This window comes from Eubalaena glacialis, chromosome 6 (genome assembly GCF_028564815.1).
Source record: "Eubalaena glacialis isolate mEubGla1 chromosome 6, mEubGla1.1.hap2.+ XY, whole genome shotgun sequence".
NCBI lineage: Eukaryota > Metazoa > Chordata > Mammalia > Artiodactyla > Balaenidae > Eubalaena > Eubalaena glacialis.
The window spans coordinates 384,316-406,176 of NC_083721.1; the positions used below are offsets into that span (position 1 = coordinate 384,316).

At 51.7% G+C, this 21,861-nt stretch overlaps 1 protein-coding gene across 9 annotated transcripts in view; it reads right to left on the reverse strand.

Moving 5' to 3' along the window:
- The window catches only part of PCNT (pericentrin), a 103,309-nt gene extending 83,009 nt beyond the window's left edge, over positions 1–20,300 (reverse strand). For 8 of the 9 annotated variants that reach the window (XM_061193758.1, XM_061193763.1, XM_061193760.1 and 5 more), the window contains exons 1-8: positions 20,158–20,300; positions 17,319–17,525; positions 11,672–11,749; positions 9,833–10,034; positions 8,417–8,472; positions 7,328–7,502; positions 6,759–6,895; positions 700–856 (exon numbers count right to left, since the gene is read on the reverse strand). In XM_061193758.1, coding sequence (XP_061049741.1) covers positions 700–856; positions 6,759–6,895; positions 7,328–7,502; positions 8,417–8,472; positions 9,833–10,034; positions 11,672–11,749; positions 17,319–17,525; positions 20,158–20,214 — 1,069 coding nt within the window. In that variant the 5' untranslated portion in view covers positions 20,215–20,300. Of the gene's footprint in view, positions 1–699; positions 857–6,758; positions 6,896–7,327; positions 7,503–8,416; positions 8,473–9,832; positions 10,035–11,671; positions 11,750–17,318; positions 17,526–19,885; positions 19,926–20,157 lie in introns of those variants that run through there. The other variant, XM_061193762.1, reaches the window with a different exon arrangement.
- Between the last annotated feature and the right edge of the window lie 1,561 nt (positions 20,301–21,861).

Genomic DNA, 21,861 nt, shown 5'->3' on the forward strand with positions numbered 1-21,861 from the left:
GCTCCCCGGGTGGGCTTGGCGTCAGAGTGGACGTGACACACCAAGTGGTCTTCAGCCAAGTGGTCACTGAGCCCCAGGCCCAGACGAGCAGGCCCATCCTGAGTGGCCCACACCCGCTGTCGCTCCTTCCACCTGGGTACCGGGTGACCTGGCACCCCCAGAGCTCTTCTGGCCAGGGCTCATCACCGCCCCAGGCTCGATAAAGAGCCAAGAGTGGCCGAGGCACCGGCTGACAGGAATGTGCTGAGCGGCGGCCGTGGGGCACCCCTCACACAGGACGGAGAACAGGGAGCACAAGACGCCAGCAGGCGTGACCCAGCTCTCTGGGCCGCACTCTTTCCCTCCACAGGCCCGCCCGGCTCCGAGGCCCCCGGCGGGGACCCTCTGCCTTGCCCCCCTCAGCTCTACGCGGGACCCACCCTCTCCTGGGCTCGTGTCCAGGGCCGGCCTTACGTCTGCTCTCCTGGGTCCCTGACCATATCCAGGGACGACCACAGCTTCTCCGTCCCCGTGACCCTGGGCAGGCCCTCTCCTGACACGCCCAGGCCTGCTCCTCAACCCGCGAGGAAGGGCCCCCCGCGCCCACACTGCAAAGTAAACGGCCAGCGTGTGCACGTGGCTCTCATGGGAATCAGTCACCGCCCAGAACGTCCCCTGCAGGCCGGACTCAGGCGACACAGCGGCACTGAAGGCACACACCTTGGCCGGGCTCTTCCGAAGGCCCCACGTGCTGCTCCCCTTCCAACACCTGGGTCCCCGCGAGGCCCGCCTCCTGCTGGACTTCCTGGGAGGACTTCCCCGCTGCTAGTTGGCGCTGGTGGTTTTCTTCTAGCTGTGTGTGCAACCCCAGGCTCTCCTTTGGGAAATCAAAGAGAAAACCTTCTAATGACTCTCTCAGCCACGTTCCTGAATCCCTGCCTCCCAGGGAACCCCCCACGGAACCCCCCACGGAGCCTCGCCACGCACGGCCACGCCGCCTGCTGCCCGTCTCGCTTCCAGCAGGGAGGCGGGCCTACTCCACCGACGCCGAGCCGTGGGCACTGGGTCCCCCACCAGACCCCCGTCCCTCGCCCTCCGCACCCCAGGTCAGGCCTCCGGGACCAGCCACACGGCCAGGGCCTTGGTGGAAGGCGCCCTGCTCCACCTGCGGCTCCCGGGTTTCTCCTCTCTCCCTGCCCTGCACTTCCCATCCAGAGCCGGGTGCTGGGCCTGCCCCCCGAGGACGACGCTCTGGAGCGCGGGGTCCGAGGGACTCGAGGCCGTGTCAACGTTTCCTGTTCCCTCAAAATGCAACCAGTCACCCCATCTTCCTCAAAATCACAGAGAGGCCACGGCAGCCTAAATGTCCAGCTCTCAATAAGCTCGAGTTATCTTTTAAATCAAGACTGGAGTCCTCATACGGTCACGGGAGAAAACAACTTGACTGACGGGTGGAGTCGAGCGCCCCCGACACAACTCGGCTCACAAGGGTCAGGCTTCCCAGCAAGTCGGACGAGAGAGACTCGCCATCCCGGGAAAGAAAAAGGGGCCAGAGTCTCACCCCCCGCCAGGCAACAGCCAGTTCCAGATGACAAAAACAAAGATAAAATACAGGGAAATCCTGCTGTGCCTGGAGATTGGGGACGGGGAGCCGAGAGCAAGGGGCTCCCGGCCTCTGAGAAAAGGGCAGAAACATGGCCGCGAAGACCAAACAAGTCAAAAGACATTCAGCCTCAGTGACAACCGAACAGTTGCAGCCAGAGAGACACTGGCCAGGGGTCAGTGCCGACCAGAGGGGCATGGGGGTTCCCAAACCCAGCTGGAGGAGCTCCACCAGGCACCCTCAGTCAACATGGCGCGTCAACACGCCAAATATACACTACGCATGTGCCCACACACGGGACTTTTGCTTAAACACACGTATACGCTACCGTTTTTATATTCCCTTAGATGATAGGAGACATAATTCATAAACCTATGAGGAGAAGAAACAGTGAAAGAGGTAATCAGTAAGCCAAAGGTGACCAACTGCTGGAAGACGGGAATCACGGATGCTCACAGGGGTTGAACGGGGAGCCACTTGAGAGCTGCCCAGACACCCGGGAGGCTGGGAAGCAGGTACAGGGGGCACAGAGGTGACTGCACGACCCCCAGGGGCTGCGGACCAGGGAGACTGGCGTGGGGGGAGGGACCTGGCCGACTGGAGTGGGGACCCCACTGTGCCCCTCTCCTCAGGGACCCCAGCAGGAGGCTGGTGGAGACCAACGGCCCCAGAAGGGGAGGCCACCCCCCAGCCCCCAGGTGGAGCCTGCCTGGTCAGACAGCCCCCCAAGACCCCACGGTGCCTCACGCTTTGTGACGGCACAGCCTCAGGTCACCAACCAATGCACGGACCACAGACGTGCCACACAACACAGAGACCCAGACAGACGGAGACACAGCAGGAACTGCATGGAGCCACGAGAGGCCTCTGAACGCTAACGGCCGCCTTCAGACAGGAGACCAAAGACATCCCGTCCCTGAGGCTGAGCAGAGGACACAGGAAAGAACACAGAACAAGAAGGCAAAGCCCTCCGAAATTAACAGTGACAATGGAAATGATAGTCAACTGCAGAATTAGAGGAGAGGGGAGAAAAAAATCTCCCACCCCCTCCAAAAAAGCCTAAGCAACCTAAAAAGAGAAATGAGAACTGAAGGAAACCGGTGGTTCCAGCCTGGAGGTCCAGCGTGAGCCTCGCAGGAGGATCAGAGAGAGAAGAAACCACATGGAGGAACAGCTGTCCAAACACGCTGAACGGCTGCTCAAGACTTCCCAGAAGTGGAGACAGAGTCCAGGCCCTGCCTGTTCCTGGTGTGAAAAATGGACACAGACTGCCATCTCAGGGCTCCCCGGAGCGCAGAGGGGCCCGAGAGCGGCCGGGGGCCCAGCCATGCCGACAGCACGGCACCTCCACCCCCAGCACCGGGGGCAGGAGGACAGGGGAGCCACCGGCTCCTCAGAGCTCCGCGTCGGAACAGGCGCAGAAGGCTTCCACTGCCACAGAGAGCTGTGTGGACACGGCTGCCCACAAAGGTCGGAGATGCCAGAAACCAACGGCATGGAGGCCGTTCAACGAAGAGGAGCATAAAGGCCAATAAAAAGACGCCCAGCACGCACTCTCCCCAGCGCTTCACTCTCCGGTCATAAACACGCACGACGCAGGCGGCTGGGGAGCTTGTGGAGAGCGGCAGGTGACCGCGCCTGCATGGGATGCAGGCAGGACCCGACCTGCCAGCCACCCGCCTCCAAGTCATGCCTTGAACCTTGGGTTGTTGTTTTAAACAAGCAGACACAATGCAGCCTGTGGAGTCACCAGAGACACAAAAGCAAGCCTCCCTCTGCTTGTCAGTGTCACAGAAGGAAGCTTTTGTGAAAAGGATGGAAATTCAGATTTGATAACATAAAGACAGTCCAGTTCCCAACTAAAGATTAATGAAACACAACCTTTCTCAATGTTTATGGAGACGCTCATATACCTCAACAGCAAAAAAACAAAAAACAAAAAATAACCCACCTGATTAAATAAAAAACAGGCAAAAGACCGGAACAGATACTTTTCCAAAGAAGACACACAGATGGCCAACAGGCACATGAAAAGGTGCTCAACATCACCAATCCTCAGAGAAATGCAAATCAAAACCATGAGGTACCCCCTCACACCTGTCAGAATAGCTATTATTAAAAAGCCAACAAATAACAAAGGTTGGCGAGGATGTGGAGAGAAGGGAACCCTCTTGCACTGTTGGTGGGAATGTAAACTGATAGAGCCATTATGGAGAACAGTATGGAGGTTCCTTAAAAAACTAAAACTAGAACTACCATATGACCCAGCAATCCCACTACTGGGCACGTACCCTGAGAAAACCGTAATTCGAAAAGAGTCATGTACCACAATGTTCATTGCAGCACTATTTACAAGAGCCAGGACATGGCAGCAACCTAAGTGTCCATCAACAGATGAATGGATAAAGAAGACGTGGCACATATATACAATGGAATACTACTCAGCCATAAAAAGAAACGAAATTGAGTTATTTGCAGTGAGGTGGATGGACCTAGAGTCTGTCATACAGAGTGAAGTAAGTCAGAAAGAGAAAAACAAATACTGTATGCTAACACATACACACGGAGTCAAAAAAAATGGTTCTGAAGGACCTAGGGGCAGGACAGGAATAAAGACGCAGACATAGAGAATGAACTTGAGGACACGGGGAGGGGGAAGGGTAAGCTGGGACGAAGTGAGAGAGTGGCATGCACATATATACACTACCAAATGTAAAATTGATAGCTAGTGGGAAGCAGCCGCATAGCACAGGGAGATCAGCTCAGTGCTTTGTGACCACCTAGAGGGGTGGGATAGGGAGGGTGGGAGGGACACGCAAGAGGGAGGAGATATGGGGATATATTTATACGTATAGCTGATTCACTTTGTTATACAGCAGAAACTAACACAGCATTGTAAAGCAATTATACTCCAATAAAGATGTTAAAAAAAAAGAACTACCATATGATCCAGCAATTCCACTCCTGGGTATTTAACCAAAGAAAACAAAAACACTAACTGGAAAAGACACATGCACCCCAACGTTCACAGCAGCCCCTATTTACAATAGTCAAGATATGGAAGCAAACTAAATGTCCACCAACAGATGAATGGATAAAGAAAATGTGGCACATACACACGTACATACATACACACAATGGAAACACTACTCAGCCATAAAAAAGAAGGAAAACTTGCTATTTGTGACAACATGGATGGACCTTGAGGGTGTTATGCTAAGTGAAATAAGTCAGATTGAGAAAGACAAATACTGTCTGATCTCACTTTTATGTGGAATCTAAAAAACCCACCTCATGGAGAACAGATTGATGGTTGCCAGAGGTGGGAGAGGGGCAGCACCCGACGGGCACCAGGTGAACACGCGCAGTCTCGGCTCAAGCCCACCCACCTCCAGGCGGCACCGAGAGCAGACCAGAGGAATCCACGGCCACCGCGGCCTCTCATGTGGACGCCTCCCAGGCCTCGGCCTCGTTCCCAGCAGAGACCTGTCCCCCTACTTTGTCAGGGAGGGTGGACGGGCCCCCTCCATCTGTGACCACGGGCTCCCTCACCCTTGTGTGGCCTGTGTGGTTTTCTCCGCATTCCCTGGTCAACCTTCCTGGGAAGCGACTCTTTCAGGGATGAACAGAGCTTGCACACCAAGCGTGTGCCGAGTGCCAGCCGGCCCTGCACCGCCGGAGCTGAGAGTGGCTCCACCTGCCCTCCCGGGGCCTGGGTCAGGGTGGCCACCCAGCACCCCAAGTCACGAGCACAGGGCCGAGCGCTCCCGGGGGAGCGTGGGCGGTGCTGGCCTGCGGCTGCTCTGCTGCCTTGTGGAACAGGCCTTTCCTCACCCAGGGCACAGGGCAGAAGGTGACCTCCGGCCGCCTCTCTCCCTGGACGAGGGACAGCCCGCAGGGCCCCGCCTGGCCCTGGTCCTGCCCGGCCGAGCTGGCCTCTGCCTGGAGGAGAGGGTGGAGAAGCAGGTGCGAGAGCCACAGGGCCAGACACGGCTCCCCCTGGGCTCCACGACTCTCCTCCCCGCAAACCCACCCACTCCGTCTTCCAGTTATTTCCTTTCTAATTCCTTGAACCAATGCTTGGGGCATTGCTTGGCTCTTGGTCTTGGTGATAAAGGCCCTTCAGGTCCCTGAGTGAGATCTGGCCACATCACCCATATTTCGGTATGTAAAGCTCCAATGGAAAAGAGTTCTGAATACGAGAGCCGCAGAAATGTTTCTTGCTAACTTCTTGTTTATTGAGTCAAGGTCAGAGCATGTGCCCTTGCACCCCTAATGGCTGGAGCCTGCAGACATCCCAGGGGCACTTGTCAAGGGCACGAATTCTCCAGGTGTAGGACTGAACACCATCATTAAGTCAAAGTCACAGACTCTATATCCTGACATGGCTACCTACCAGCTCCACCAAATACTGAGAGTCTCTTTAAAGGAGGGCTTAAAGTATGGAGGTCCCTCAAAAACTAGAAATACAACTACCATATGACCCAGCAACCCCACTCCTGGGTATATATCTGAAAAAACGAAAACACTAATTCGCAAAGATACATGCACCCAATGCCCACAGCAGCACTGTTTACAATTGCCAAGACAGGAAGCAACCTAAGCAGCCACTGACAGACGAATGGACAAAGAAGACGTGGTGTATGTATACAATGGAATACGACTCAGCCATGAAAAAGGGTTGCTGCCATCTGCAGCAACATGGATAGACATGGAGATTATCACGCTACGTGAAATAAGTCAGAGAAAGACAAATACTGTATGATATCACTTATATGTGGAATCTGAAGAACAGAACAAATGAATGTATATACAAAACAGAAAAAGACTCACAGTTATAAAGAACTAGTGGTTACCACTGGGGAGAGGGATGGGGAGAGAGGCAAGTTAGGGGTAGGAAATTAAGAGGTACAAACTACTGTGTATAAAATAAGCTACAAGAATACACTGTACGGCACAGGGAATATAGCCAATATTTTATAATGAAGTACAAGCTTTAAAAATTGTGAATCACTATGTTGTACATTTAAACTTACATAATATTGTAAATCAACTATACCTCGATTTAAAAATGAACACAAACATACACATATTAGGGCTTAAGTTTCAGGCAATAATAGAGCATGAAATGACCCCAATCCAAGATCTCCTCCAACTCCCCTCATACAATGCCTACCTCAAGCTGGTTTTCCTTTTCCTTTTCTTTGAATTTCAGCTCCAGGTCTTCCACGTACTGGCAGTGTTCCAAGTGCAGGTCCGCGCATAACCTGCCCAGGGCCACCTCGTGCTGAGCCTCCTGAGTCTGAAGAGAAACTGGAGACGGGCACGGGCCTCACTCAGTTTGTGACGGCACAGCGTCCTCCTCCTCAGCAAGGGCAGCTGCAAGCACGGCGGGTCCCCCAGGCTCTTCCAGCCCCCATTCTCAGGACTCTGCTCTCTTAGGGGAGGAAGGGAGGGGAAGGCGCAGGCCAGCAGACAGCATCTACTGACCGGTGGGCCCCACCGTGTAACAGAAAGGGAACAATCACGAACTACTTTTTCGATAGCAATTTGGTAGAAGAACATGCAAAAGATGTCTCTGAAATGAAGGTTTCGGAAGGTTTAGGGAACCTGAGATGCCTGTGACCAACGAGGAGGGACCCCAAGGCTAACTCTCCCGCCAGCCAGTCACACGGCATTTTTTCTAGGATGACACAGGAAAACTCAGTCCCCTTCCAAACTTGCTCATTTTAATTAGAGACTCACGTTCAGCCTGATTTTTGTCTTGAAAAACCTTTTCCAACTCAGCCTTCTGTTCTGCCAATTCTTTCTTAAACTGGTTTTGTAAATTCTCCAGTTCTGACTGATGCCTTTCCGATAATTCTCGGCGTAGGTTTTCTAAGCACAAGTCTCTCTCGGATTCCCAGTCTTGCTTTAGGGTCTAATTTAAATGAGGAAAAAGTAGATGATGGCCAACAGTTTATTACTGCGGTAAAAAATTTCAACTGTGCATTCGAAAACCGTCACCCCCGCCCAGACCAGACTGTGAGTACAGGACACAGCTCGGGACGTCCAGTCAGACAGGAACAGCAGCACCTGCAGGCAAACAGCCCAGGACACGAGAACCAGGACCACCTGCCAGAAACAGAACTGGTCGCTGAGCAAAAGCGCAGGAACTCGGCCAGCAAGACAGGCATCCGTCCCCCACGCAAGACCCGGGCACTGCAGCGGCACCGTCGAGCTCGGACGGGGTCAGGCTCTGTCCCAGGCGCCCTAAGAAACGAGGCCCCTCTGTCCAGCTCAGAGGGCGGGGGCTGGGGCACGAGGCCGTCCTCCGCCCACGGCCTGTCCAGAGTGGCCAGGGCACACAGGTCCCCTCGGCCTGACGTCACACATCGCCTAACGCTACCCACTTCCTCGGCCGTCACCAGTGCCAACGGCCCTTCTACAAGCGTAGCCCTGAGAAAGGGATGGGTCGCAAGAGTCACGCTCGTCCCACCCCCCCACCGCCCGTGGTTCCCCAAGGCCCATACACGTCACTTGATCACCACCTCCGTGGCGTCCACGCCTCCCGTCCGTGAGGACCGAGGTCTGTGTCCCAAGCACGGCCAGGGCCGTGCCACAGGGCTGCTCAGAAGCCAGATGGGAGGAAAGAGACTCCCATCACACCAGGTAACAAAAAAGCCCACAACTAGCTGCTGTGATGAATTCACATTGTGCAGAGAATGCAGCGCGTCATGCTTCACCCCCACGACTCCAGCTCTGACTGCATTTTGTTAGAATCAAGGGGAGGGGTCCCGGGTGGGGATGAGGGAAATGCCGTGTACACTGAATGAATTTTCTTATCCTCTGTACCTCTATCATCTGGGCATTTTTCTCCATTTCTGATTGTAGCTTCTCCTTCAGCTCAGCTGGAAGAGAAACATAAAAAGTCGCTCAGATCACCGCGGCTCAGACTTTTCCACAATCTGAATCCCCAGGAGATGAGAAGGCTCCCGGCACCTCTGGCCGCTCCACCGAACACTTGCTGACATTAACAGGACAGTACGCGTCTGTGAGAAACAAGCAGGTGATGATGTCTGGGTTAATCAGCAAATCACACTCGTGCCTGACAAAGGACGGGAGACGTCCAGCCAGAGCGACAGTCCAGGAGGACCGGGTGAGGCCAACTGTGGGGCTGCACAGATCACTGAGCACTGAGCCTGCGTCATCCTTCTGCTTACGGGGACCTCGGCCCGTCCACTCCACACCGGGCCACCGTGCACCCAGGGCCCCGTAGTCCAGGATCCCGCTGAGCCAGCTTCCAGGCTGGGTGCTGGACCACAAGTAAACGGAGAGAGGTAAAGACGTTCTAGGTCCCAACAGCTCCCCGCCTGAGAGGAGAAGCACAAGAAAGGAGGTGCTAGGCAGAGGAGGCTGGACCAGTGGGCGCGGCCAAGCGTGGAGCTGGGGAGAAGTAGCACCAGGCGACAACCAGCAACCCCTGGGCGCGGGGAAGGCGGCCCGAGCAACTCCAGAAATCACGCAAAGGCCCAGAAGCCACCCTCTGAGGGCAGGTCCCGCCGGGTCCACAGGGGCCCCAGCTGCAGCAGAGCTTCAGGGACCGGACGGCAGGGTGGGCCTCTCGGGGGACCGTTCCCAGGGGTGCACACGGAGGAAACAGCATCGAACAGGCCTAACTAAGGAAGGCATATTTCATATTTTTAAAATTTAACAAAAGCAGGGGAGGACGTGGAACTATCTCGTTGTGTTTGCCTGAAAGTAGGTGAAGAAACAGGCAAGGCATCAAAGGACCGACAAGGCTGCTCCTCCAGGGGGGTGGGCCCCCAGGAGAGGGAGACTCTGCAACCGGGGCAGATCACAGGGAAACGGGCCAGGGTCTCTTCTCCGGGGGAAGGACATTCTAAGCATGAAAACACGAAAAGCCACCAAGTGCTGCCTTTAAACACTTTAAGTGGGTGAATCACATTGTACATGAATTACAGCTCAATAAAACTACTATGTATGATTTTTACAAAAAGTACTAACAAAAAATGTACTAAGAAACATTAAAATGAAATCATATAAGTTCACCTTGAGGCCAGCGCATCGCCAGACTGAGAGGCACCTGAGCCGCCACCTGGCACAGGGCGCGGGGGGGGGGGGGGGGGGGGGGGGGGGGGGACGGGGGCGGGGGCGGGCTCCACGAGGCCTGGTCGCACACAGAGGCCCAAGCACAGCACAGAAGCCAGGCGCCTCCGACGACACCCGCGGGCCGGCCGCCGAGCGTACCTGCCTCCTCCCGGACCAGCTCCAGCTCCCGGCGCGCGCGGCTCTGCAGCAGGGCCCGCTCCTGCGCGTGCCGCCCGGCGAGCTCGGCACGCAGCTCGGCCAGCGCCGCCTCCTTCTCGCGCTGCAGGTGCGCCTGCGTCAGCTCCAGCCGCGCCGCGTGCATGTCGCTCAGGCTCAGGCGCAGCGCTTCCAGCTCCAGCTCCTGGAGGACACCAAGTGCCGTGAAATAAGCCAGGCCCAAAAGACAACTACACGATTCCACTGCCCCACTGCCGTGAGGCATGTAGGATCGCCAAGTCACAGAGACAGAAGGTAGAATGGCGGCTGCCAGGGGCTGGGGGATGTCGTTTAGCGGACAGGGTTTCAGGGTGGCAAGATGAAAAGAGTTCTGGAGACGGATGGTGCTGACGGTTGCACAACAGTGTGAATGTACGAACACCAATGAACTGTGCACCTAAAGTAGTTAAGATGGTAAAATTCATGACTGCTTTACAATTAAGAGAAAGACTGTGACAAAAACGGAGGTTGAGGGAAGTATAAATGGAGTTTCAGTAATTAACTATGCAAGAGGAAGGTGAAGGAGTTGATTAAATTTAGACTTAGATAAATTAAGTATATATGTTGTATTTAATAACCTCATCATTAAAAGAATAGAAACTGTATATTATTACTTCAAAATGAACAAAGGGAGAATTTTTTTTTAATCCCCTGATAAAAAATAATCCAAAGAAGGCAAAAAAGGAGAAAAGAAAGAAACAAAACAGGCAGGGCAAACAGAAAGCCCAAATTAAATGTCTAATGTAAGTACAAACACATCAGTGATTACATTAGATATAAGGGAATTCACTGCCCAGTAATTGTGAGAGTCAGTTAAAAATCAACCTTATGCTGCTCACCAGACACACATCTCAAATAGAAGGATGCAAAGATGCTGAAGGTGAAGGAGAGAGAAGACCAGAACCGTGTCTGATCCATTCACACAAAGCTCTACGTCAGAATCGGCACAGAAGCCAGGAGGGTGCTCACTTCAGGGTGGGCAGCAGGGAGCAGGGTCCAGCACCGCCCTGCCCCGACCTGTAGAGACCACGTGCTGTTCGCGGTGTACTCATCTGTTAGGCTCTATCTAAGTTTTGTGTACTTTTCCACAAAGATGCTACAAGTCACAGTTTAAAACAAGAATGAAATGTGTATTTAAGGCTGGGTTTTATGGACCCCACTAGAGACCATTTCTCCAGGCCCTGACAGGCCCTCCTCTGAGCTAGATCTCTCCTGCAATAATGCAGACTAAACACCAAACTTGCTCACTGCCAAAAGTAGTGTGCACTGAGTCCACCTAGAATCGAAGGTCTAAAATACAGACTCTCAATCATAGCCATTATTTCGTGTTAACTTCTAAGGGAGTATAATCTACAGAACTACTGAATCACTATGCTGTACACCTGAAACTAATACAATGTTGTAAATCAACTATACTTTAATAAAAAAAATAAGATAAAATACAGGACTTTCAATATAACTTTGAAATTGGTGAACATCTAATAAATTTTCTCCCAAATGCTAACAAAAACTGAATGGATTAAAGAAAAGTAATCAATTCAGCACTCATGGAAGTCACACCAAGCACTGTGGTAGGAACTGGGACGGTAAGACCAGCGCCCAGCCGGCAAGCCCGTCCCCCAATGTGTCTCGCATGCGGGGCTACCCATGTGGGCGTGGGCATCGAGGGCCAGGCCCAGGAGGCACGCTGACCCCACAGGACCCTCAGTGAAGGAAGCGCGACTCTCCCTTCCACGCCCACCACCAAGATCAAACTTAACCGAGAACCCAGGAGAGGCATACCTTCGTCATTACCCCAGGCTGCTCCGGACCGTCGCCGTCCAGCTTCTGCGGCGTCCCCGCTCCACCGGGCTCCTGCAGCTGGAGGGGAAGGGCCAGGAGCATCCACAGCGGCTCACGCGGTAGCCTGGCCCCCCAGCCCCGCCCGCCTCCAGGCCCGCCAGTTCCATCTGCACTCTCCTTCTACACAAATCTCAAGCTCTAAACATTTTTTATGTAACTTGCTTCCCTAATGATGTTGCTGCCCGATTTTTAACGAATTCTGCTTCTTTAAGTTATTTCATCGCGTGCTTAACACAAATCACTAAACTTTAGTTGCTCAACACGTATTTTCTAAGCTCTTAATTTTATATAAATTCAAATATTTCATCTTCAAGATTTTCCTTTTTTAGATAAATCTTTTCCTTAATAATTTGCAGAATAGTATTTTTAGTTTCTTTTTGCAAATCACCTCAAAATTGAGTTTAAAGTTTTCCAATGAATTTTCCCCCAATAGTTTTGACCCATAAGTTTACAAGAATTGGGGCTTTTATCTGCAGGAAGGCTCGGTGCGCACGACTTGGCGGCTCGCGGGCGGCTTCCACCCCCATGTCCACCTGCACCTCCAGCCCCGACCACACATCACTCTGCCGCTGTCAGGGTGAGCGTTAGCGTCTGCTGGACCTAACTGCACTTATCAAGTTTCTTTTCTGGGCAGTTATAACTGCTTGACAGGACCAGCATAATTTTATTCCTTCTTACAGGTCTTCCAAAGAACAATGAGAAAATTTACTTTTTTTTTTTTACTAGAGTAAAACATTTTACCTTGCAGTTACTACCAGACCCCTGCATTTATCTAAGACACAAAATGGACCTGAGCAACCTTGCTTCTCCCATATCACGATGCTATTTCATCATCCTAAGGATTGTTTTGTCACACTCAATTATTCCCAACCATGCCAACACCACCTTAAATAATGAGGAAACAGAAGAATGAGGGAACCACCTAGAAGGACGAGGGACAGTAAACTCATCCACCCTCCAGTTTTCTAAGTGACTGGAGAGACCATCTCAGTAGCCTGCTTTCAACGTGACAATTCAGGGACTTCCCTGATGGTCCAGTGGTTAGGACTCCACGCTTCCACTGCAGGGGGCAGGGGTTCCATCCCTGGTCAGGGAACTAAGATCCCACATGCCGCACGGCGTGGCCAAAAAATTTAAAAATTAAAAATAAAATAAAAAAAAGACAATTCATTAAGAATTTTTCATTTTCCTCCCAAAATGACACAGAGAGCAATGCTGACAGCGAGGACTTTTCACAACCATCAGGCGAATCAAGAGAAGAACACAGAGAGCAGCACTCGGGCCACGATGCTGGGAAGCGGGAGTAACAGCGACATCGCAGACCTCCCGTCTCCCCAGGACGGCACCTCAGTCTCCTCGCAGTCAGGAATCAGCAAGTGAGCAACATATCTCAGGACAGGGACTCCCCTGGCGGTCCAGTGGTTAGGACTCCACGCTTCCACTGCAGGCGGTGCGGATTCCATCCCTGGTTGGGGAACTAGACTCCGCATGCCGCAGGGTGTGGCCAAAACAAACAAACAAACAAAAAACATATCTAAGGACAAACAAAAATAAAAAGGGTCGTCAACACTGACGCCACAGAAGAATATTCCTATGAATAACTTAATACCCAAAATTGGAAGATTAGAAGGACACATTCTGAGAAAAAGCACAACTGAATAGTCTGGTAACTGTTCAGTAAGTTGACTCTGCAATTAAAGGTCTTTCCACAAAGAAAGCTTCAGTCCCCAACAGCTCCACCATCTTACGCCAGCTCACCCACAGAGCAAAGGACCCTCTCAGCTCGTCACGTGAGGCCAACATAACCTCAACACAAAAACCTGACAAGAGAGGAAAATTACAGGTCATTCTCTCACAAAACACACTTTTTCTAAATCAACTGAGAGGACCATATGACTTTTCTCTTTTAGTCTCTTAAGTGAATCACACTGATTTTTTTGGAATGTTTGACTAAGCTTGCACTCCGCTAAAATACACTCCACTCCACACCCACCAAAAGTGTTAAAATAGAAAACAAATGTCAACACCAATCACAGATGTTATGGAACAAGGAAAACACTCATATGCCACCACAGAACATATAAACTGAACAACTCTTTTAAAACACAGCTCAACATACACAAGTTGAAAGTATACCTAAATACTGACTCAGATATTAAATACCTAATTACGGCCCCATAGAAACGTGCTCACACAGATATCAAGAGACTTGCATGAGAATGTTCATAGCAAATGCCAATCAACAGCGGAACAGAAAAACCAAGGTACATCCATACAGCAAAATAGGATACAACAACGAAAATAAAAGAACTATAGCCTTTCACTCCTAAAGGATGCTGGATAAGAAGACCCAGACTAGGGACATGCATACTGGATTATTCTATTTATAAAACACTCAAAACCGGCAAAACTAAACCGTTCTTCTAAAAGCCAAGGTGCTCCATACACAGAAAGTAACTTGAGATGGATCACAGACTTAAACATAGAAACCAGGCCATCAAGCCTCAAGAAGACACAGGAGATTATCTTCACAACCTCAGGACTAGAGGAGATCTTTTGGACAAGGACACAGAAATCACTAACCATAGAAAACAATAATAAATTCAGCATCAAAGTTAAGAACATTTGCTTATCACAGGACACCATTAAGAAAACTACTAGGTAAGCAAGACTAGGAAAAATATTCGCAGTACATATATCTAACAAATAACCTGGGAACGCTAAACGATAAACTTTGGAAAAATAAAGACAAAAACAACTACAGGTTTCCCCCACTACCAAAAATAGAGCATTCCTCTGAAAGCTTTCATAAACCAAAATGGCACAAAGGTAAAGAAGCAATTACATTTCTTCATAAAACTGAAAATCCTCTTTGGATTTCTTTCTGTTAGCAAAAACAGGTACTAATGTAGGTCTTTTGTAAAAGTGAAGTGGTGTAAAGCGAGCTTTCGAAAAGTGAGGGATAGCTGTATAAACAAATATCCTATAGTTAGTAAATTTGTGTTTTACTGGCATGAGAAGTAGCAATTCTGAAATTAATTTGTGTGTATTTTAAGATTGAGCAAATAAGTAAAGATACTGTAGATAAGCCTTTCCCCCATTTTCTCATTATGGGAAAAAGAAGCTAAAAATAAGGAGAGGGGAAAAGCTAGAATAAATTCTGTGCTGTTGGATTGGAATTGAAGATATTAGTGTGAATTCATGGTTTTTATTATACATACAAATAGACAAGTAGATATAGATGTGCATGTATATACATACATTTATATTTTCTGGCTCTGTCTATTGAAACAGCCTAGAAGCAACCATACCGCGCAAGCAATAAGCACACCTAGCACCCAGATCTTGGATTCTAAAACCATTCTCCACCGAAAGGAACCAGGGCTCCTTGAAGAAATGGCTGGTTTGGGGCTGCAGCAGGAAAGGACAAAATAAGCCTAGAAAATCTTGGTGCCAGGAATTAAGGTGCCAGAAAGTGATGAGGGCATGTTGAAAGGTCACAGATGCCAATTCAAAGGCACTCCCAGTGGCCAAATGTATGTATTTCAGCAACAAAATAAACATTGATATGATGGATTAAAACCCATAATAAAATAAGTATCTAGGAGTCCATACTGATATAAATAATTGAATAAATAAATTGCGGAGAAGCAACAGTTCCTCCTTAGAGTAAAATGCCAATTAATATATGTAGATGGAATGATGGAAACAAAGTCATCATTTGGCCAACACCATCACAGTAATTACTGCAGGCAAGAATCTTCAATGGAAGCTAAAACTAATGGAAAGTATAATGAGAAATGGAGTATTTACAGGGTCTCTAAGTACCTCCACATAATATACTTATTAACTACAAAGGGGAAAACAAAAACTTCTCTATCAGCAGAAATCTGGCAGGCCCCCCAGTAATGAGACATAGCTAACACCACACCACCTGTGCCTCTTCTCAGGATGCACTCAGCAGACATCATCATCACTTCCACCGTGTTCCTGCCAAAATGCACAACCTGACTTCAATCGGAAGGAAACATCAAACAAACCCAAACTGACAGGGATCCTACAACATAAGTAGCTAGTACTCCACAAGTGTCAAACTTATAAAACACAAAGGAAGACTGAGAAACTGTCCAGATTGGAGGAGACTAAGGTGACAAGGCACTGAAATGCAATACAGAATCCTGGACCAGAAAAATCGGAAAAATTAGAATAAGCTCTACCAATTAGCTCACAGTATTGTTTCAATGTTAACTAAAACTGACTGTGATTTATACTATGATTACATAGGTGTCAATATTTCAGGAAGCTAGGTGAGGATCTCCAGGAACTCTGTGTTATTTTTTGCAATTTTTTTGTGGGTCTGACATCTTAAAACGAAAAGCTAAAAACCACAAAACCTTTAACTTAAAAAAGACTTGTCTGATTTGAAAATAAAAATATGAAATTAATAAATGTTAATTTACACTACGAGCCTTTCTCCTCAAAGAGCCTAAGCAGGAAACATACAGAGAAAAGCCACTGAGAGTAAGGGCTCAGCACTCTCAACGTGGCTTTCGTGGACTCAGCTGTGACGAGACAAGCTTGCTGAGAACCCGCGGCCCGACCCCAGAGAAGCAACAAGAGGACGAACATGAACCGAAACTGATATCCAGCCTCAGGTCCCTCAGACCACAGGGGGTGGAGGCAGAGTGAGCTGGGCACAGGCTGGTCCAAAGACTCAGGCACCAGAGTTCTGGGCAGCTGCTCCCCAGGCAAAGTCGGAGCGCCATGGCGAGGTCTTCCAATTCTTCAGAACAAGGAACATTCTATAATACGTTTGTAGGTAGAATATCATAAACTTTATACGCTAGCAATCATTCCTTTTCTTCCAATAAGGCAGTCCAGACACAGCATGACTTTGAGTCAAATTCTGCCCTCAACCACCAGTTTTCAGCTCATTCTAGCAAACACCTGCCCCTGCCCTGCTGCACACAGGTTAGGGGTACTCCCAGTTTAAGTACACACACGAGAGGAGGCCCCAAGGAGAGGAGGCCCCAAGGAGACCCACATGCAGGCAACCAGGAGGCCCAGGGAGGCCATGCACCCTCAACACCCAGGTCCGCACCCGCCCCTGCAGCTCACAGGGCCTCAAACAGCAGACAAGACACCATTTCTGTGACACCTTCAGCCCTGCCCTCCTCACCCCACATTCAGAAAGAAGGGAAAGGACAAAGACCAACAAGTAGGTGGATTTGACAGTAAGTGAAGGGATATTATGGCTTAAGTGTCCAAAGATACCTGTCAGGGGGGCTGATGCACAGCCACACCCGAGGAACCCACACTTTTCAAACTCCCGTTACCACACCGAGCACCAATACTGACCCCTGCCTTCAAACAGTTCACCCCAAATTTCTCAAAATCATGGGATGAAGAAAAAACTTTAATTAGAAGTAAAACCACAAAAATATACGCCCCTTTTGTAAGATAAAATAAAACCCCCTTTCCCCACTTTTGATAGGCAAAAACAGACCGAAGACCACTTTTAGTAAATTACGCTAGCAATAACCAGAAGATAAGCAAAACGTGAAAACACAGAGCCGAGCAAATCTACCTGAGGGACTCCTGCGCCATCAGGGGTGTCGCTGCACGACGTGTTCTGGCCAACGTCCCGGCCTCCCAGGAGTCCGCCGGCCTCGGCCGCAGCTATCGGACTCTCCTCCTGGTCAGGCGCATCGACAGCCGCGCCCTTCCTCTTCGCCGGCGTTTTCTTCGAATGCGCACAGTCACCTTTTGTTTTTCTCTGTCGGAAGTGAGCAAGCTGCGCAAAAACGCAGAGAGGTAGTAGAGACAAAGGTAAGTGAGGAAAAAGTAACAGAACCACAAAGACAGCAAGCTTGTGGGGAACATGAGGCTCTGGGGCTGGCTCAGTCCACGCGGCCACACCTGGCCAGACTCACATCAACCAGGCCCCGACCCAGAAACACCACCTCCATTAACATCTACGATACTGGGAGTTAAAGGTTCAGAATGACACCCGAAGAATCTAACATTAAGGACTGTTAATGATGCCTACAGACAAAGGAAAGCAATAAGGCTGACTGGCAGAATAGCTTTTCCAGTCCCTGACAGTTTACAGAAAAATTCAAAGATTAAAAAGTACATCTATTTTAAAAACTGACACCTTAATCAAGGCATGTTTAAGGTTTAAAACTATATAGAAAATCTAAATTCTCCCTTTTTGCCCCATTTTCCCCCAATCAGGGAAATACATAGCCTAGCCAAAACTTCCTTGCCATAGATTCTGAGACAAGGTACAGAAATAGCAAAAAATTAATTAAGCCAGGTCAATCTAACATCCTCCTTTATGGAATCAGATGTTCTATTTTTCATGACGCAGCTCACCAAAGCACCAGGGACCTCCGCAGAATGTCCCCATCAGAAGGCACACCTGGCTCTGTTCAGTCCCACAAATCTGAGAGTTTAGACTGTTCACACACCATCTCCCACTAACACCTTATTCAAAAGGTATGATAGCTAACGTCAGCTTTTCACAGGAGGACAAGGTCCTTCAAATGACAACTCTGGTCATAAAAGCAAATGCATCTAACAAATGTTTGTATAAATGGTAACAGAAGTGCACAATTTCATGGACATAGGAAAATCACAAGACGCAATTTAAGTGAGAGAAACTGTCTCTCAAGAACAGACACTGCCTTCAAAACCAGCCCCAGATTCGTTGATTTTGTGCCCTACTCCATCAACTCTAACCGTCTGTGAGTTCCCTTCCTGCATCACAGACCCAGTCTCCGGCCTGTGGTCACCCAACAAGAAGCACCTGTTTCTTCTCCCCAGGTGAAATCTTCTCATCACCATTAATGCTCCTTCAAGCAACATTTCGGCACATTTACAGACCATGGTGAGCTCAGGGAAAACGGTGGGTACTAAACTCCGGCTGGCTTCCATCTCCTTCCTATGTGCCAGGCACATGCAAAGGGGAAAAAACACACAACAGCCTCACTCTTCAAACCCCAGTCAGAAGTCTGACCTGCACAGGAAGCCTGAGGAGGCCGCTCTGTCCTCTGCCTGTCACCACCTCACACCACTCACCATGTGTTCTGAGTGGTCTCTTTAATGCAGCGGCCCTGTGGTTTCCTCGAGGGAAGGAACTAGCACGGAACTGAACACCCCTGCGGGCTGATCCACGTGAAATTCCCAATGTCTGACCGCGTCTGACCTCAAACAGCAACCTCAGAGGGCTCTGCCTAATAGTCGCGGGCACTGCACAGCGGCTCCCCCCGACAGCCGGAACGGGGTGGGCCAGGGCGGCACAGCACACGCGCCCAGACTTTCTCCACTGTCTCTAGGGCCCGCGTCTGGTTGGCAAACGGCTCAATCGCCACAACACGCCCAGAACAGTGAGTACCGGACGGTGCCTATGTGGATGACAAAGGCCACTCCGGGACCGCACAGAGCTCCCGGGGGCATCCGCAGCGCAGGGACGTGACACCTCCCGGGAGGCTCCGTCCGGGCGTCTGGAGCTCCCAGGCCCGGCGCGAGGGGCGGCCCCGGCAGAGGCCCTCCACCCTCACCTGCCCAGGACCGTCCACCTGGGCCCCAAGCAGCGAGGAGGCGGCACAGGCGTCTCAGGAGCCCCGACACCAGGGCGTGGGTCGGTGGGAGGCATTTCACAGGGTGAACAAGTCCCGTGCTCGGGAACACCACTCCGAACTTCTGCAGCAAAAAGAACTGCAGAATTCCGTGTAAAACGAATCTCTGCACGTCGTTTTAATCGGATGGAAGCTGAGCTGAGCCCTAGGGGGAGCGCCCGTGTCGCCCAACTGCAGGGAGTCCCGGCCTCCAAGCCCTTCAGGAATCCGGGCGAGGACAGGGAGACGCGCAGGTGCCAGTAGGTGTGCACAAGAGCGCAGGTGTGGTGACAGCGCCCGTCCCGGCACCTCGGGCTCCGGGAGCGGGCGGCCGTCAGGGACGCCGCGTCCGGAGGACACCACTGTCTGTCAATGAAGCCGCCTCGCCGGCTCCTCTGGCAGCTCCCCGGGGGTGGTCGGGGCTGGGGGGGGGGCGGGGGGGTCCCGGGGGGGCGGGGCGGGGAGGGGACGCCCGGCTCCCACGGCCCCGCCCCTGCCCAGCACAAGCGCAGCCCCGCCACTCCCAACGTACCCCGCGCCCGACCTCTCCGCGAAGCGCCGCGCGCCCCCGGCCGCTGATTGGCTGTGGCTACGGCGGGGGCGGGCCCAGGCAGAGGGCGGCGGATTCAAGATGGCGGCGGCCAAGGGGCGGCTTCCAGCCCAGTCGGCGGAAAGGGCAAGAGTGCGGCGATAGCGGTCCCCTCGTGGCCGCGTCCGCTCCTGGCAGGGAGCGGTGGCAGGCACCGGAGCCCGCCCTGTGGAGCCCACGCCGGGACAGCGGGGGGAGGAGGCGCTGCCGTTTACCTTCGCTCTCCCGGCCTCCACTTTTCTGCGCCGCTGCTCTCGCTCATTTTCTTCCATCTTACTCCGGGGCTCTTCGCAGGTCGCCGGGAGGTGGCGGAGCCGATGCGGCGCCGCCTTCGCTCTATTTACACTCCCTCCCCATCGCCTGGGCTCACCCTCCCACTACGACAACTGTCACGCAGACGTGGGCCCGCCCAGCGCCCGGTCCCGCCCCGAGGCGTGCACCCCCGGCCCGCGGCCAATCAGAGGCCGCGGTCCTGCCCTCGCGCACGCGCGTTCAGGGCGGTGCCCTCAAGGAGGCGCGGCCCGGCGGAGCTCCGCCCCTGCGTCCGTCCCTCCGATTGGCGCACGGACGCTCCCGCCTCTTCGGGCAGGACCATTGAGCTGGGCGCGGCAGCCTCGGCGCTCTCTGTGGTTGGTCGGTTTGAAGGGCCCCGCGCACGTGGGTCGTCTGGCCCGGCTGGGACTGGCGCGGAGGCCGGTTCGCGTTCCCGCGAGGTTGAGGCCACCCGGGGGGAGTCTGCGCCGGTGTCCAGTTGAATCAAGCTTCGCGAGCGCCCGGGGATAGCCCAGGAAGCTGGGCCCCACTGCCTGCGTGCGCCAGCTCAGGGCTGCCCCTAAAGTCGCTCCGGGTTGTGGCCGTACCCGGGGGTGGCAGGACCCAAACTCTCGTCTCCAGGGGTCCTTTCGCCCACCGGGATGCTGGCCCTGTTCGTGTCACGATCGCAGCCAGCCAGCAGCAAAATCACTTGATTTCGTTCCTAGGAGTCCCTCCCTTGGGTCCCGCTGGCGCCTGGACCCACAGAACCGGAGTGCCGGGTGGCGGCCAGAGTTAGTGGGAATCGGGGCCGGCACCCCCAACCCACGGAGCCCAGAGCTACAGGGACAAGAAGCCACCGGCGGTGCTGCCACTCCTGGACCCATGGATTCTTCCCACTGGGGACACAGTGCCATATCGAGGGCTCTGGTTTAATGCGTCTGCCCCCAGCTTGCACAGTCATGGGTCCACTCTGGCACCTCTGCCATAAAGCAGTGCCCTGCGTCAAAGAGTGTTAGGAGGGACCCCATGCAGTGGGAAACTCTGAGAGAGGGTCAGGCTGAGGCCCTGCGGGCAGGAAAGGCAAACCCACACCCAGAATACAAGTGTATTCCTGTTAGGACAGCCCCTGGAACCCCAGCGTGGAAGGGGCTCCAAAGGGCCAACTTGCCAAGGGGCCTGTAAGGATGCAATTTTAAATGATACAGTAATTGTACACAGTTCTAGATCACCAGAGGGAGAGAGCTGTTTCAGTGAAAGGCAAAAAGTCTCTTCTCACATGGAAAAGTTTTAAGGCCTTGAAACGTTTGGGTAAATCATTCCAAATATATTGTAAATGGTTATTAAAAAGGAATGTGCTGTACTTCCTGTTCAAATATCTGTGAAGCTAAAACTGCTCAAAAAGATAGTCTGTTAAAAAATTTTTAAAAAGAAAAGGAATGTGATGTGGGTTATGAATTCATGGTCCGTGTGGGAATTGGGAGTCTCATGAAATCATTGTTTGTTCCTTAGCTTCAGACTCCACTTAAGCCTGTTTGTCCAGATGAGGAAGCAAGGCGAGGTTTTTATTCCTAGCCCACGGTTTTGATTAACAATCAAATGCTGCTACAGTTATCAAGCTCATTGGAAGCTGATAAGCTCTGACTAACTGACACTGATCCAAAGCG